Source organism: Fonsecaea nubica (assembly GCF_001646965.1).
Source record: "Fonsecaea nubica strain CBS 269.64 chromosome Unknown Scaff28, whole genome shotgun sequence".
Lineage (NCBI taxonomy): Eukaryota > Fungi > Ascomycota > Eurotiomycetes > Chaetothyriales > Herpotrichiellaceae > Fonsecaea > Fonsecaea nubica.
Window position 1 is genome coordinate 284415 of NW_019173701.1, and position 17058 is coordinate 301472.

The window sequence follows — 17058 nt, forward strand, 5'->3', positions numbered from 1 at the left end:
TCTTTCCTCTGTTAGGCTGGCTGCCGGGTCTGGGGTGCGGTCCGCACGAGGCCCGCTCGGTTGGCTTTTAGGTGGAGTGTAGGGCGCCAGGAGCCCCGTCAGGAAGAAGCTCTTCAATGTCACGGATTGGCTGTGAGGTTTTGGGGCGCTCTGGATCGGACAATGGGAACCACCTCGATCAAGACATGAGCATTCAATGGACATCTTTACCATGGTCGTCTGCAAGGTTGCCTGAGAAAACATTGGAACCGCCGTGGTCACGTACTCAGTTCGCCGTGGGCGCTCTTGGGACGAGTGAGGACGAGGTTTCTGCTGCGCCTCGTAAGCTAATTGACTGGAAGACGGCCGTGATGGGCAGAAATAATGGATTTGTCCAATGCGATATCGCCCAGCTTCTGGAGTGGATGCATCCAGTCTCATGCAGGCTCACTCACCCAGGAAAATGACTTGGACTCGAGGACCAGACGTGACTTGTGGCACGACGTGGGCGAGTAAGAAGAGGGTCACAAGCCGGTCGAAGTTCCTGGTGTTCGGCACACGATGGCCAGCGATGTGCATGGATCAAAGATGGAGCTTCGTGGGGAAGAATGCCACCACCGGACCAGTGGCCAGTGGGTGACCAGTAGAGTCTTGTGTTGCTGATGTGAAAGCGTGACACATTACACACTGGTGCAAGTGGGCGAGTTTTGGCGACCAGGAGGCCAAATCAAAGTCATTGGAGGAGCCCATGGCCTGTTGCCTGGCGTCACGAAGGGCCTGCTAGACGAAGGCAGATGATGGTCGATGGGTTGATGCAAGTTTTTGTGATGGACATGCATTCCAAGTGCGGTCTACGAATCATTCTGTAGCCCTCAAAGTATGAGGAGGGAAAACGAGAGCGAGGCAGTAAGAAGAGCGAGTGTGAGAGGGTCAGCTGGAGGGGCATGAGCAACCACCGCAGTCGATACCTAATATCACCTGCTGTTCTATCTTTATGCCTCCTCCAATGCCCATCTCTGTCGAACCTGGGACGTGGGGACCAGAAGCCGCCCAACTGGCACTACGGGGCTCTCGTACATGGATTCATTGGGGCCGGGGCTGACCGTATATCGCTTTCCTCCCGAGTTGCCCTCAGTTGCCTCAGTATCCAAGTATGTAGATTGTGTCATGATAGCCTCTTGCAAAGTACGGGAGTTCTGGAAACGTAGTAGTGGCACTGGTGGCACCACGCTGTTCAGATGTCCCAAGATACCCCCCTCTTCATCCCCTGAGATCGACAGGCCACCACGCCACGTTTTAGGACGACGGCAAACATCGATTTCCGCAGGTTCGGCAGGAACAGGCAGTTCGATGGTCGATAAAGATGCATTGACCCTGATGCGCGGAATTGTTCGGGGGGTGGGAACATCAGGGGATGGCAGGGTGTGAAAAGATGTTCAGAGTTGCTTCTTGAGGCAGACAAGGGCCGGGCCAGGTCAGGCAAAGAGACGAGGATCAAATGGCGAATGACGACACAACAAACCCGCGCCTCTTTTCTGACAGTGGCTCCACCTCCTTGTTTTCTTTTGGCTCTGTTCTCCGCCCTCCGTAGTATTCAGCACTGCTTAGCTGCTTAGCTGCTAAGCTGCCACGGCTGCCACCATGCTTAGGCACCCCTAGTCGTTTTCTCTTGTGCACAGCCAAACAACTTCGGATCCTCCAACGGCTCTCCGGAGAATTTGCCAAACGGGTGGCTTTTTGAGTTTTTTTCCCTTTTCCCTCTCACATCAGAGTCCGAGACCGCGGCAAGAGCAATTGGAAGATGGGATGTTGAAAGCCAGGCAAAAAAAAGAAGGCAGCGGATGGTTGTGCTTGTCTGGAAGAGTTTGCGAGTAGTAGCCATTGAAACCACCAGGATAACCCATCTCCATCCATCTCCATCTCCATCACTGACCCTCCCGCAGCCATTACCCTCTTCGTACTTGTATTTGCCTCTGGAGGGTAACGACCCCAGACCGTCCTTTCGTCTTGGTCAAACCTTCTACTCTTCCCTCTGTTTGCTTTTCATCCATCCATTCTCCTGCGTCTCAACCCAACCTGCCACGCCCTCAAACCTCCTCACTCTTTGAACACGTCGACAAGATCCCTCTCGCTGGTGCTCGTACGAGTAAAAGTGCCGCAGCCGAGCACGGCCCCCTTTACATAATCATCCACCACGGATCGGAAACGCTGGCAATCCATCGTCGATCGGCTAAGAAGGGGCAGCGCCGCAGTGGCCATCCCAAGAAGCCGTGCAAGAGCCATCAAGGGCCAGAAGAACGACCGAGAAACAGACCACGCTCTCACAGGCTCCTCTCGGGGCTCTCACAGACCACCGCATTGGGGCAGCCCCCGTTGTCCGTGACTCGGTGCCGTTGCTTCCTGCTGGGCTTAACTGGCTTTCCTAGCCACGCCTGGATCTTGACTGGCAACCCCCCGTCCCTTTGTCCCCCAAACGTCAGCGGCTTTAACACTTGCACATCCGCCAAATACCTCGACTGGGAACTGGAACTTTGTCCTCAAAAGACGGTCGATTGATTCCTCAACTCGTCGGAACCTGTTCACATTATTCTCATTGTTATTGTTATCATTATTGTAATTATTTCAAACACCTCTCCCCTATTTTTCCAAACTTGTCAATTCATCACCAACCACCGCACCTCGAGAAAATCCCCGACCGCCGACCGAGGCCAACACAATGCACGCCATGACCCTCTGTTGACCGCTCTGTACAAAAACAACAACACAACCTTTGACTCATTCCTTCTTGACTTCAGCTATTTCACCCACTTGTACTAGAATTTTCACACAACCATGGCTTCACCAATACCCCCAGATCCATATGTGGCCCTGGGTGTTTCCAAAGAAGCTGATATCTCAGCCATCCGCGCCGCTCACCGAAAACTTGCTCTCAAGTACCACCCCGATCGAATAAAGGACGAAGCTTTGCGAGAAAAGGGCAAAGATGAATTTCAAAAGATCCAACAGGCCTATGAGATTCTGAGTGATCCTAATCGGAGGCAACGGTACGATGACCAGGTGCGGTTAGCAGAGCTTCGAAAGGAAGCCATGATGAGAGATCCGCCACCGTCGAGCACAAACACCCGCACCTATCCCATGAGGCCTGCACCGCAAGCAGCCACATCTCAACCTCGCGATTATAACGAACACGGCAACTACTTTGAAGAGGTCCGCCAACCTCGCGATGCGTATGAATACCGAGATCCATACGATGAGCAACCTCCACGAGCCACTGCGCGAAAGTATGCCGAATTTGAAAGACGCGCCGCTCCACCACCTAAGACCACTGAAAAATCCAGAAAACCTACTGGCATCTGGCCTGGCATGCCTGCGGCTATGGCTGCGGGCAAATTCAAAGCGCAAGCAGAGAAGATCAGGTCCCAGAAAGCAGACGAAAAGAGAAATGACAAGGAGAAGAGGCGGGAACGAACAGACAAAGCACAGACGAGGAAACCCGCCAACTTTGAAGGGACCGACAGCGATTCTGATTACACTGAGATCCGTCCCTCGATGAAGTCGTCTCGTTCCAAAACCACCTCGGCTTTCGATCGTCCTTCCGAGAGACCACGACCAACGGCACGGGCCGAACGGTCTCGCGACATGGATGAGGAGAGCTTTGATGAGAAATGGGAACGACATCACGAGGAAAGCAAGGCTTATATGGCCAAGGCGACAAATCGGCCTAGCTTGGATCGCAATGGATCGGATGCCTATCAGTACTGGAATGGAGAGTCAAAGAGCAGTGGCCGCAAGAGTGGCTCAGACAATGAAAAGAGGCCTGGGTCGTCAAAGGGCCGGCGAAGCCATCCCGATGACTACTTTACGCCATCTTTCACAAAATCGACCTCCTCTCCATCCAACCTCCGGGCACATGTTGAAGAACGTGTTCCTCCGAGACCCACAACACGTGAGCGGGAAAGAGAACGTGAACGAGATCATGACCGAGAGCGGGAACGGGAAAGGGACCGAGATCGTGGTGAGCAACGCAGAGCACCACCTCCTGGCCTGCATCGTTCTCAGACTACACCGACGCCTAAAGTGTCCTCAGGTAGAAAGGACTCGGTTCCTTCCAAAGGCTCCAACTTGAAGCATGGCGAGACAACAATGCACGATTCTGGATATGGCAGCAGTTCCAGTCCACACACGCCTGAGATGCGAGAAGAAAGCCCACCCAGGCCGACCAAACCCCGATACCCTTCCACAACTTCAACCAAGTATCAAATTGTTGACCCAGATCCTGACGCTGATGACTATGGACGGACTCCCAGGGTGCGGGAGGTCTACGGTGATTACGAAGACCGCTCCCACCGGAGGTACCGCAGTCCAGAGCCCATTGCGGTGGAGCCATCACGGGACTCTGACCGTCGCAAGGAGAGACCGGAGCGTCCTCGTGTTGACACCAAGAAGTCGTCTCGTGGCGCTGCTATGATGCAGGACTTTATTCCACCGTCTCCTACCATGCGACGAGGTGACTCGACGCGATATGAGGAGAGGCCGTCCCCACGGTCCCCACGCGACACACCACCCATCTCGCGCAACAATAGCGGTCGTGAGAAGTCATTTGGCGAGCCCACCGAAGAGCGAGAGCCCTCGAGGTATGCCCGACCATATCCCGTGGACAAAGTCCACATCACCCCCCGTCGAGAACCGCAATATTCGCAATACGAGTATCGCGAGCCGGATGATCGATCTCGATTCCGGGACGCCCCCCGAATGACACCACGGCGCCCGTCAGTGAACGCATACTGATGGGTTCACCCAAGCCCTGTTGGGTAGGGCTTTATCAATGACATATTTCTCAGCTCAACACCCATTCAAGCCGAGAACAGACTTTTGCAGACCTTCTCTCACGTACATATCAGGGACGAGTCCACTCATGATCATCTTCGGATTCAGTGTTTTTGTTTAAATACAGGCTTCCTGGGTGGTGGTTGGAAACGGATGAGGGCGAAGGGGGCATGGGCGTGGTTGACCCGATATGAAGAGACCTACGCAGCCGCGGCGGAATAATATGCATTCTGAGGGAGGAGTCAGACATATAACCCAGGTCGACAGGACTTATCAGAGCCTACACCATCACACGGGTAGCGCCAGCCTTGAACAAAGGAAAGGAATTTATCTGGTTTTTAGAGGGATTAACCGGATTGTATAGTTGGTATATGACAAATAATTCCCCAGAGGAATTGACGAAATGATGAACCATTTTGAGCATAGAAGACAAGATGAATGGTTTTTTCGTGTCCTCACATGAGATTACGATGGTCCTTTATGTGGCTAGTGAGTGGCCGATTGTTGTTGACATGGAACATGAATGGGGCATTGAGGTCAGATTAAGCGAGAATAACGCCCCCGACGTTCGTCCATCGAGATCCCCAAAGCAACAATAATACAAACCTACCAGCTCTGCGCTCGTGTGTGTCAAGTGGATTGTGCTCTTTATTCTTTTGTTGGCCAAAGCATAGTTCCTTTTCCATAATATTATAGCATTGACCTTCGCATCGCCCCCTTGATCCACGCTCTTCGAACCCTCGATCACTGAAATACCGCATTCTCGCCCCCTTTGCAGACCGCCATTCTGCAAGCCCCTCGATACGAAGCATTCTTTCCCGCGAACCGCGCCCACTCTCTCCCTTCGTTGACGTTACGGACTGTTGAGGACCTTATTCTCCGAGTTCATCGCCGTTGCGCCCGGTCGCGTCAGGGTTCATCTTTCGATTGGGAAGCGGGTCCCTTCTTCGTATGGGCATCGGGGTTATCGCGGTTGTATGTACATGGCGCATTTACACTGAGAGGGAGGGGAGGCCTAGCATTTGCGCACGTCGACAGTGGTTGAAGAGATACTGCTGATGGCGGGCATAGCAACTGCAGGACCTTCGTCGACTATGGTCGTTAATGGGGCCAGGCCGCCGTACGATGCAGTGGGTTCCGCTAGTAGTCAAGAGGTGAGTTTCGCGCGCGGTGTGGGCAGAAGAAGGGGTTTTTTGTTTGTTTGTTCGTTACACGCTTTCCCCATGCAATTGGGATCTTTTTCCTGGTTTTGGAGGGAGTTTGTTTTCGTTATTTTCATGTGACAGAATAAACTGACATGGGAAAAATAAATGACACGCCAGAACACGACCGCAACCAACAAAACCCGCCCTGGAGGGCTGCGTCAGAACTCCTCGGGATCCACGCGTGCGCCGTTGACCGCACTGGCGCCGAACCGCAAAGACAGCACCGGTGTCAATGGACGACCGGCCGCCGCAACCGCCGCTCCGCACAGTCGAGTTGAAGAGTTGGGACAGCGGGAAACAAGCCTGATACGGAGCGGGAGTGAAGCGGACAGCCTGCTCGATCTCTACAAGAGCAATCCGAGTAGCGGCAATGTCAGCCAAACCCCAGCCGACAATGACATCCCCGAGAACATGTACCGGCCGACCGACGATGACCCGGAGGGCTGGATCCATCGGGACAAGTTGGCCAAGATTGAGAGCGAGGAATTGCAGGCGGCAGGCATCAACCTGGCCAAGGCGAGGAGGAGCGTGAGCAAGGGCACGCCACGAGACACCAGTCGAGGTCGACGAAGTGACGACCGCAACGCGTCCGAATACCGCAGGGTCGAGTCCGAGGAGACCAAAACTCGACTGCCTGAGCCTCTGCCAGAAGCAGAAGAGGACGAAAGAGCAAACTGGGATTTCCGCACGCCCGAGGAGATCGCCGCAGAGACCCCGTCGTCTCAAATATACCTGAGTCCGACGCTGAGGAAATCAGGCTCAAAGATACCAGTGTTGACGTCAAGTCCTCTACCCATACCACAAGAGAGAATTGAGCGAGACACCCCGCTGGTCAGGAAGCGCACTATTAGTAACAGTATGAGTCCCGAAGACGGTATCCCTGTCTTCAAGACCCGAACCAGAAAGGGAAGTATAGGGAGTCAGACGATGCAGGACGAAGGCGACTCTACATTCCTCCCGACACCTGTTCCCAACAAGCAATTAACATCTAAATTATCATCCCCCACCAAGAATCGACCCAAAACAGGAGCCCAAGGCTCCCCACCAGGCACGTCAGCCGGACGCAAGACATCTGCCGCAGCTAGGAAACCTTCAACCAATGCCAAACCAGGCGCAGCACCTTCCACAACCCAGCGACCAGGAACGAGATCCGGAGAACTCGATCGCCCTCGGACAGCAGTGAATCGACCAGAGGGCGATCCGCCATGGCTTGCCACCATGTATAAACCAGATCCAAGACTTCCTCCCGAAGAACAGATCATTCCCACACATGCTCGCAGACAGCAACAAGCACAGTGGCAAGACCAAGGCGCGGTGCCGAGCACGTATGACAGGAACTTCTCCCCTCTAGCGATTCATACCGGCAATGGGCAGGTGAAGTCGCCGTCGCCAGTCATTCCCCAGTCGACACAGCCGGACGAAAAGGAGAATGACGGTGCAGATGAGGGAAGTGCCTGGCCTCTAAAACCCAGGCCAAACGGCAGAAACTCAGGAGCTGGTAGCATGAGGCCGAGTACGGGAGGAAGCGTGAATGGCGGATACAGTACGATGCCGCGAGTCCCGAATCCCGTGCAAAGTACTACCATGGGCAGTATCACGTCTGTGCCCACCCAACCGAACACAAGGATGCAGGTGCAGCGGATGCAGCAAGACGAAATGGAGGAGAAGGTCAAGGAGAAGGGATGCGGGTGCTGTGTTGTTATGTGAGGGAAAGGCCAGAAACGGCACTACCACTTTCTTCTGTGTACACACATTCACAAGACGTGGGCTTGATTTTTCATTTGTGCGAGGGATTGTTGGGGGGAGGTGGGAAGGGGGATGTGTGGCCTGTGGTTGCTGTTTCTATGATTGCAATTTTAGCGGGAGTGATTCGTGAGTTTTTTTGTCCCTCATTGGGTGTTTGCTGTGGTGATTCTTGTGTGTGGAGCAGTCTTTCGCGAAAGAGCTACAAGGGAGCGGCAAAGCAGGCTTTTGACTATTTTTCGAGTCCGTTTTTCGATAGGAGAGACAGGAGATCAGAGACCGTGTTCAGTCAGGAGCCTCGAGGCACAGGCCGGGAGAAGAAGAGCGATTCGAGAGTCAATGGCCACGACATCTCCGGGGCAGTTGGTGATACGGGGCGAAATCAGTTATCGCAGATTGAATGTGTCAAAAAGGCAGATACCCCATGTACAAGCATGAAAAAGTTGAAATCCTGAGCACTTTTCCCCTTGTCCTCATGGCTGATCAACGTGGCCTTGGGCAGCTTGCGCAGCCTCGTTGCCACACGGCTGGGAGGAGTGACAGACAACAGCCCATGCCACGCCAGTATAAGAGACGGTGTGATCTAACTGTATTGGGATTCCCCGATATTTGGATTTCCCGGCTACTCGTGCTTCAAATTGGTCCTTATGCCGTGATGACTGATCGCCGCCTCTTCCGTTTGCCCTACAAAAGCTCGCAAATGGACTAATTACCGACTCCAGACCAAGCCCCTCGTCTTTGTTCCGGCTGCTGCTCCTGCTGCTGTTTCCATCATCATCGTCATCGGCCTCCAAGATTTGTCAATCTGCATTGCCCAAAATCCCCCCCCTCATCTTCCACACGCCTCGCTCTCACCCCCCTGCGCTGATTTCGCAATCGCTGTCCTTCCTCATTGGTAATCCTCTCTCGAACAACGCCAGGAAAACCAGAAGTCTAGACGAGAGCGGTTTTAGTCTCTTGCGGCGAGTTTCAATATAAAAACCCAAGTCCACCTCTCACATATCTTCGAGATCTAGAGTCAATACCGCCACCATAGCTTCCTCAATCTTTTCCCCGTTTCGCAGCCTCGTCCGCACGTTTTTCACCTCGCCCTCAGTATCACCCGCAGCCATGTCCGCCGCCAAACAAAAGGCCCAGCAGATCATCGACGAGAACGCCGTCGTGGTCTTTTCCAAGAGTTACTGCCCCTACTGTCGCGCAACCAAGTCGCTGCTGAACGGGGCACATGCCAAATACTACTTGCTCGAGCTGGATGAAGTTGGTATGTTTTCTTTTTCTTGTTGTCTCTCCCGCGCTGTCCATGATGTGCGCCTCGAGTATTTGACTTCTGGGAGTTGGCTGACACCCTTTTCTTTTTGCGTTATTGTGCAGATGATGGCGCCGCAATCCAAGACGCTCTCGAAGAAATCACCGGCCAGCGCAGTGTCCCCAACATCTTCATCGACCACAAGCACATTGGAGGCAACTCGGATCTGCAGGCCAAGAAGGGCCAACTCAACGACCTGTTGAGCGCTGCAGGTGCCCTGTAAGTGGCTTCGCAACCCTGATACAAAAAAGACACTCAATCTACATGCAATGCAATGGCCTCTGGAATGGAGCCGTTGCGCCGGTCAAGTCGCAGCGGTTGGATTTCTATGTGACTGGAACCAGCGGAGGCTACACTCCGTCGTGCTTGAAGTGGAGGCAGAAGAACCCATGATACAAAAGGCCCAAGAGTGATAGATGAATATACCAATACATGTTTTACCGCGCACGAGTTATCTTTTCTCTCCCAGCCCATGTTATTGTGGATTAGGTCAGATCTAGCCAGCGAAGCAGCTTGACCATGCTGATCATGCACTATCTGGCGGTCTTTCGCCCTTCTTTCTGTTTCAGCCCAGCAAAAAGGCCATGCATATAAAGCGTCCAAACATCTTTTTTATCAAAGCAAGTCGCAATTTCGCAGAGGACACTGGAACAAGAACCGGGACAGGCTTCCACCACAGTTTCAGAGATGGTAGAGGTGCCCAGCTGTCAAACCCCAGAAGCAAGTTCCTTTGCTCGTTCGCTCAAGTCAGTCAGTCAATCAGTCAGCCAGCCAGACCAGCTCAGTCGCTAGATCGCAAGCTCGCGCGGGGTGACATACAACTCGTGTCACAGGAGTCCTTCAGGTCTCGTTCAGGGGTGTGATATGTTCTCTGGCCCTCGTCCCTCGCATTGAGGTCGTAGCGAGTCGAATCGAATCAAATAACCCCATGATGAGCCTCTGCTCTGGTCATACTACTAAACAAGTAGGTAAATAGATACCAAGCTAGTTCCTGTTGATGCATGTGATAAATGTAATTTTGTACAAAGTAACTACACAAAACCCTATTTTGGTTTCCATTTTCCATTTTAGTCCTTGCTTCGCTATGTTACAGGTGCCCATTTTCTTTCAGGGGGGTGACTATGACTTTGGGGGAGTCGAGTTCGGGCGGCAAGTCGCATGCATATCAGTCAAATATTGATCTTTGCCCTGCGCAAGTGAGACTTCCATCTCCAGGATTTGGGGTCCGTCTGTCTCGCTCTATCGCATGTCCATCTTAGACGGGCTGGAGGGAAAACGGGGTCTGTTTTATACAACCTGCGCCGCCACCGTCCCGACTGGCCGTTCCACAAACTCCATGCACCCCTCGACGACGTTCCGTCTGGCCTCGTCGCTGCTGACGTTCTTCCCGGCCAGATAGCCCAGCCACAACAGTCTGCCGACTCTCTCGTCGGCCACCACCCCCATCTGGATGCGATCGCCCTTTTTGTGGTCCTCGTTCCACACGGTCAGCTTGCCCTGCGCGTCGCGGACGAGGAGGAGGATGTCGCCCTTGGGCATTTTCCGCCGCGCGCTACCTCCGAACGCGGATTTGAACTCGTTGAGCGCGGCGCCGAACGACTCGTCCTGGAAGGAGTCGTCGTGTCTGTCCGACGCGAAATGGGCCGAGCGCGCCGTGATGCCCCGGACGAAGCCGTCGCGCAGGTGCATGAAGTCGGTGCTTCTCGTCGGGACGATCCTGAAAGCCGTGCGGAGCTGGCCATCCTTGATGATGTCGTTCCAGATCTGCTCTCCGCGGACTGGGTCGAGCAGGAGCTCTTTCAGCTGGGATTTCTCGCCGGCCACGAGGGTCGTCGCGACGCTCTCGCTGGGCGGCACGGCGGCTTGGACGAGCCGCTGCTGCAAAGCGGCAATATCTGGGACAGCAACGTAGAGGCCAACCACGTAGACCTGGATGCTGAGGATTGACACGGTGCGAATTCCCAGTCCAACCAATTGGTATTCCACGTCGGCTTGAGTGCCTTCGTTGGCAGATGCCGGGGTAGATGGCGGAGCGTCAGATGCAATGTGGATGATTCGAGGGAAGAAGGGAATCGAGCTTGTGCCAGTGGGGATCTGCTCGACGTCTTGAGGCTTGGAAGAGGGGTCGACGAGGGTGTTGGTGACGGGGGGCGGTGCGTCGAGCCGTACAACGTTCGAGGACGCTTCCGCTGGTTTCTCTTTTCTGGGATCCGGATATAGTGATATAGTTGCAAACATGGCCAAAGTACAAGCCGCAATCCCATACCCAGCCCAGCGCATGCGCTTCACCGTCCTGGCTCGCTCGGCCTTGTCCCTCCTGACATCCGTCTCCTGGTTCGTCTTCTGGTATTTCCGGCGCAGCAACTCCGAAGAGCCATAGGTCGGAATTTGGGAGGCAAACGAGGGCGGTGGACTTGTGGGCTCATTGTGCTGAGTGCTGCTCGAGAGCAGTCGAGTGAGACGGGGGCTTGATGTTGGGGGGAAACCTGATGGCAGCTTCGAGGATGTGCAACGACACACCCGCCTGGCGAGGAGAGCACGAGCCGGAGAGGCAGTCATCGCGGATTGATCACCACGAAGATGCTGGAATGACGAACGTAGAGCTTGAGCTTAACGATTGTGTACAAGGTAATGAGATGCTACTTTAGACTGTTTCGGTGGCATGACATTTTGGTCAATTATTCAATGACGCCAACCCACGGGGAGCCTTTTGGCGAAGTTTCTCCGGTCAAGCTCAAGCTGCTCGAGTCAAGCCAAGTCGCTGCCAGTTCAGCCTCGTCGCAGGAGGAGAACATGAAGACGCATCCAACACGCTTCTGCACTCTGCTAGGCTAAACAACTGACTTCGGGCATGGCTTGTTTCTTCTCCTTGTCAGACAGTGGCTAACCCATCCGTTCCAGCTCTTCATGTTTCCAAGCCCGCTTACGTGTAACTCTCCAGAACCATACTGTTCTCCAGCCTGTGAAGCTTCCACAACTTGGTGGGATTCCATCTTCATTCCTGTCGTCAAAAATGCTCATCAGCTTGAAGCTCCCGTAAGTCTCTTTGGCTCGATCAATATTCCTCGCTGGCACGGTGAGTTCTCGTAGCCATGATGTAAGTGTCGACCTTTGACTGGCCATCATCCATTTGCTGTGCCGTTGTCGTTTGATTCCCCTCTCTGTGAATCCATCCGTCCATCTCCATTTGTCGTAGCATCATGTTCCTCATCGAAACCAGCATTCCTCAATACCCTCTCTACCTCCTTACTCACGCCAGGGATCCCCTCCTTAAGCTTCTGAGCGAAAATCTCCGAAAACTCCCTGAATGCTTGCTGTTTGCCGTTAATCACCGCATTGCCTCTCTGCACATTCTCCACGAAATCACGGGTGAAAATATCCGGATTGCGACCATCATCTACGTAGTCCACTATCTCCGGAGCAATCGCGACTTGATGGATGTAGTTGTTGGGAGATTCGGTGGGCGAAGTCTGGTGTTTTAGCTGGGAAAGCGAGTTGGTAAGATCGGTCAACTTGTCGACCAACAAATCTTGCGTGCCGGGGATGTAGCCGTGGGTTTGGATCTGGATGTCGGTCAGATGTTGGATAATGTCTTTGATAGTATTGTGCACGTTGCTGGTATCCTTGACAGGCGCCATCGCGTCGCCGTGGCCGTTGGAGTTACTCAGAATGCGTTCGGCCACGGGTAAGTCTTCAAAGTCGACTCGGGAGCGGTTGGGGAAAGCAAACGACTTGTCAAGGGGTCCAAGAGCAGATCGAGTTGTGCCAGCCAGAAGTTCGTGTTCGGTGCCACTCCGCTCGTCACGCAGACCGTTGTTTGCCGAAGTTTCTTGCGGTGAAGACTCGTCGGTGGCTGGAGTCCTGAAATCAGAGTAGGGCGTGGTCTCGGAGAAGATAGATGGCGCCCCAGACCGAACCGTCTCTGGTGATGGAGGAGAAGTGACCGACGAGACCCCTGTTACCACTGTATCTGGTGAAGTATGTTGCCCTCTCCGACTGATGATGGTATGCAACCGGGGAACTTTCAGAGTCACAAAAGATCCAGGACCGTCGGACACAAACTTGCGAACCCTGCCGTTATACCGCGGGAATTGTCGCAACTTCTTCTTGGGAAGGCGTATACCGATTCTGTAGACGTATGGTGTCTTCTGATGACGGACAACGCGTTGTGTGGGATCATTTCGAAAGCCTCTGCCAGCTCTTCCAGCCCTGATAGTGGGTGTCCCATCGTCACTCGCAGTGCCCGTGCCTTGTGGGGGCCCAACTCTGTGATCCTTGTCACGATCGGCGGGTGACTGCGGATTATTGGCCATTTGGGCGTTTGAAGCGCGAACCGCCGGCGCCGCCCCACGCCGAGGGGTCAAAGCCTTGTATGGTGCCATACCCGAGCCTTGAAGGACAGTGCAGGTGAGAGTGGGATGGTGTTGTACCACGTAGGTGTTGTTGATCAGGAGGGTGATGCTGAAGGCTTGGAAGTGTCGTGTCTAGATACTGAAGAAGAGAGGCAGTTGCGGTGGAAGATGAGGTCGGAAAAAGGAAGAGAGACACAAGTGTTCAGTTCATAAATTGCAGGCTTCGTCAACCACCCAAACATTCACTTCACTCTCATTCACCTCGATGCCAACTACACGGCGGTGTCAAGTTCAAATAGAAAATGCGTCTCCTTGGCATAGATTCTACATGCACTCTCTAAGTCTCCGTTATACTTCTTTCGTGCGCACCGTGGTTGTGCTCTTTGGCCCATCTATCGAGGTTTCCACCATTTCAATCCCAGCAAGACTGGGGTATCTCCTGTTGAAGTTGGCTTCCCAGTCTTCATCCACGTTCGTAGCTGCGGGATTGGCTTCACTCGTGCTCACCACGGCCGACTCTGCTATACCGCCCGTCCGCAGCACCTTTGGTTTCGGTGGTGCAGTCGGCTTCTGTCCACGGGGTTCTACTCTGCTAAGATCAGTCAAGGAAGCCGGTGCAGATGCCACTACTTCAGGGAGGCCGTGTCTTTCCATTTTCCCGGTCAAATGGGCTTGGGGCGCTCTGGACGGCTGAGGTAGCCGCCTGTCGTCCGGCGAACCGTGAAGGGGCGGAGGAGGTTCGGTGTAGTGACCATAGCCGGTGGCTGTCTTGTGCGCAGGTCGATCGTTCTCGCTCAGCAAGGACTTCATCCTGTTCTGAATGGTGGCTGACCTTCCCACCCCTGCATTGCTGCCGACGGTCCCGCCTCCTCTTGCTGCTAGTCGCTGCCTGTATTCTGCGGCTGCTTGAGCTACTCTTCTTTCTTCAGCCTCGAGTTTGCGCTTTTCCATCTCCCGTCTCATCTCAGGCGATAGATCCTCCATGTCATCCCATGGCTGACGGTCATCGCTGAGATCTGTGGCCTCAGATCCTGCAATTGGGGTTAGAATGTTGATGGGGTCGCGGGAAGGTGAGTCACTCCGCTGGCGATGATGAGTCGGGTCGTTATTGCTTTCAAACATCTTAAAGGCGTCTCCGAACTTGCCTGCCAACAGTTTGGTCGTTCCCGCTATATTAGGCACGATCGAGGGCAGACTCGCTCTTTTAAGGTGTCTTGAACCACTGCCTAGCCTTCTATGGTGTCTGCGCGACTTTTCTTCCTCCTCTCTCGCCTTGAGGAAGTCCACATCCGAGGTAATATTGGTTCCCGATTCGACATGCGTCAAGGGCGCCATTTCAGGTTCCGCACTCTTAAATGTCGTTTCATAATCAAGGCTCCTGATTTCCTTGTCTTTGATGTGAGTCGGTCGCGCCCCGATGTTAACGCTGGCGGGTCGGTTCCTGAAATTGAGTGACCTTGACCTGCTCACCCCTGAATTGAGTTCTCGCAGGGTCGGACGACCCCCTTCTAAAGATGGGCGTGATGAAGTTGGCGACTTTGGCTCCAAGTCCCCAGCAAGCTGTGACCTCAGCCCGTCTTCTCTGAGTAGATTTGCCAGCCTTGATACGTCTTTGTTACGAGCAGATCGAGGCTCCCTGGGAGGCAATTCCATAGTCTCATACTTGTGCGCCGATGGCGGCGTTGATGACAGCTCGTTGGGAGGAAAGCGGTGTATTGGACGTTCTGGAAGCGGTTTGGCATCCGTGGTTGGGGGTGGTGAAGGCGTCGTCATGGTGCCGGTAGACACCATTGATGGCTTTGGCGCAGTGACCGGTGGCGGATTTCCAGTGGTGGCTCGTGCAGGCGTCTCTTTATCTTCCAAAGACTTCTTGTGCTGCAACACAGTCTGCGATTTACTAGCAGGGAGTGGTTTCTCCACGATTGGTTTCGACTTGGCTGGACTGGGAGGTCTCGCAAATGCATCGTCCGCTAGAGCATTGGTGACTCGCTGTGCAAGATTGGGGTCGACAGACTCTCTCTTTTTCTCCGGCTGAGAGTCAAACGCAAATTTGTGGCCCTTGTCAGTCATTAACGAGAACTGATCCAGCGTCGGGAACCTTGAAGAAAGCTCGTCTTCGACTGAAACCTTGTTCCCGTCCAGCGCTGCAAAGGGATCAGGGTGTGCATTGTCCATCATTCGTAGTGGCGACGGGCTTGGTTTTGCTGAGCCATGGTGAGATACCGGTTTGGTGGGTCGCCCCCGTCGCATTGGTTCGATATCAGGAACAGTTGGAGGAGCCGCCGGTTTGGGAGGAGACAAGGTTGCGCCAGCTCTAGATTGGGAACTAGAGGGCTGCGGAAGCACTTGGTCTTTACGACTCTCTGATTGCGTCCGTCGAGCATAGATGTTTTCGAACTTCAAGTCCCGGCCATCCAACTGACACGCCTTTTGCAGCACCTGATATATGTTTGGTCGGTCTGTCGGTCGTTCCCGAAGCATGGAGGCAATAAGCAGTTTGAGCTGGTCCGAGAATCGTGGATAGCCGGGGAACTTGAATTTGGCGTTTAGTATGGCCATCTGCCCAACCTCTTCAAACGGGGTGGTGTAATAGCAGAGCTTGTACAGAAACACTCCAAGAGCCCAAATATCAGATTTCTCGTCGATGGGCTGTTTCCGGTAGACATCGATCATCTCTGGACTTCTGTACTGTAATGTCGTATGGCGGTTTATATCGTCTTCAATCAGACGTCCTTCTGCAGCGGTCGTGGCAGCAGGTCTGGCGGGAGCCGCAGAACCAAAATCGCAAAGTTTGTATATCCTTGACGAACCACTTGTGGCAATGAGAACGTTCTCTACTTTGAGGTCTCTGTGCATCAAAGGAGGCTTCAGGTAGTGCATGCACGCAACTCCTTCAGCCACATCCGTGAAGATCTTCAGAATTTCCGGTTCGGTCAATCTGTTTTGCAGGCGGGTATTCATGAAATCGATGAGCCCTCCTCCCTGACAAAACTCCATGAGAAGAAACACCTCATATCCACCGCCTTTTAGCTGGGATGCATGCGAATCAATATATTTGACGATGTGCTTTTGGCCCCGCAGCCTTTTCATGGTTTCGACTTCTGTACGCATGTTGGCCAGATGCTCCTTGTCAGGGACGGCCACTCGCTTGAGCACAGCTTTCTGGTTTCCATCAACGGGCCGCGGGAGGACGACAACGTAGACGTGGGCAAAGCCGCCCTCGGAGAGATAGCGCTCGATGATGACCCTGTGGTCTCCCACCTGGACCTTTGTGCCAGGCAAGAACGTACCAGCTGGAGGCGCATGGGTTGGCAGGACAGGAGCATGATTCAGGAAAGGCCCTTTGGCCCCGAGCTGAGAGGCATAGACTGCCATGGTGGTGCTGGAAGTGAGCGGCTGAGGGGGAGCTTCTGAGGCCCTAGGACGAGAGACGATGAGTGCTTTTGTTTATCTGTCAATCATAGCGGAGAGAAGGTGTTGGCTGGAGTCTTGACCGACGCAGGGTAAGGATAGTGGAAAAGGACTTTATTGGAAACCGAACCTCAAGGCAACCTTGAAAAGAAGAGAAAGATTGGTACTCTGTCCCCCAGGTGTACGAGGTACTCCGGACAGGTTGCGCTGTATCAGGTAGGCATTTAGGCGGAAC

General features: G+C 53.8%; 6 protein-coding genes across 6 annotated transcripts; 3 read left to right on the forward strand and 3 right to left on the reverse strand.

Annotated features, from left to right (window-relative positions):
- Positions 1 to 2811: 2811 nt before the first annotated feature.
- AYO20_05089 (hypothetical protein) lies at positions 2812 to 4767 on the forward strand (the record flags this gene model as incomplete). The annotated part of the gene is made up of 1 exon (XM_022643383.1): positions 2812 to 4767. The coding sequence occupies one exon, from the start codon at positions 2812 to 2814 to the stop codon at positions 4765 to 4767; it is 1956 nt and encodes a 651-aa protein (XP_022500720.1).
- Positions 4768 to 6116: 1349 nt separating this feature from the next.
- On the forward strand, positions 6117 to 7718 carry AYO20_05090 (hypothetical protein; the record flags this gene model as incomplete). The annotated part of the gene is made up of 1 exon (XM_022643384.1): positions 6117 to 7718. One exon carries the CDS (start codon positions 6117 to 6119, stop codon positions 7716 to 7718), a length of 1602 nt encoding a protein of 533 aa, XP_022500721.1.
- A 1146-nt stretch (positions 7719 to 8864) lies between these two features.
- Positions 8865 to 9283, forward strand: AYO20_05091 (glutaredoxin; the record flags this gene model as incomplete). The annotated part of the gene is made up of 2 exons (XM_022643385.1): positions 8865 to 9015; positions 9126 to 9283. The coding sequence occupies 2 exons, from the start codon at positions 8865 to 8867 to the stop codon at positions 9281 to 9283; spliced, it is 309 nt and encodes a 102-aa protein (XP_022500722.1).
- A 1064-nt stretch (positions 9284 to 10347) lies between these two features.
- Positions 10348 to 11619, reverse strand: AYO20_05092 (hypothetical protein; the record flags this gene model as incomplete). Its single annotated transcript, XM_022643386.1, has 1 exon — positions 10348 to 11619. One exon carries the CDS (start codon positions 11617 to 11619, stop codon positions 10348 to 10350), a length of 1272 nt encoding a protein of 423 aa, XP_022500723.1.
- A 563-nt stretch (positions 11620 to 12182) lies between these two features.
- Positions 12183 to 13373, reverse strand: AYO20_05093 (hypothetical protein; the record flags this gene model as incomplete). The annotated part of the gene is made up of 1 exon (XM_022643387.1): positions 12183 to 13373. One exon carries the CDS (start codon positions 13371 to 13373, stop codon positions 12183 to 12185), a length of 1191 nt encoding a protein of 396 aa, XP_022500724.1.
- A 387-nt stretch (positions 13374 to 13760) lies between these two features.
- Positions 13761 to 16787, reverse strand: AYO20_05094 (hypothetical protein; the record flags this gene model as incomplete). Its single annotated transcript, XM_022643388.1, has 1 exon — positions 13761 to 16787. One exon carries the CDS (start codon positions 16785 to 16787, stop codon positions 13761 to 13763), a length of 3027 nt encoding a protein of 1008 aa, XP_022500725.1.
- Positions 16788 to 17058: the final 271 nt, after the last annotated feature.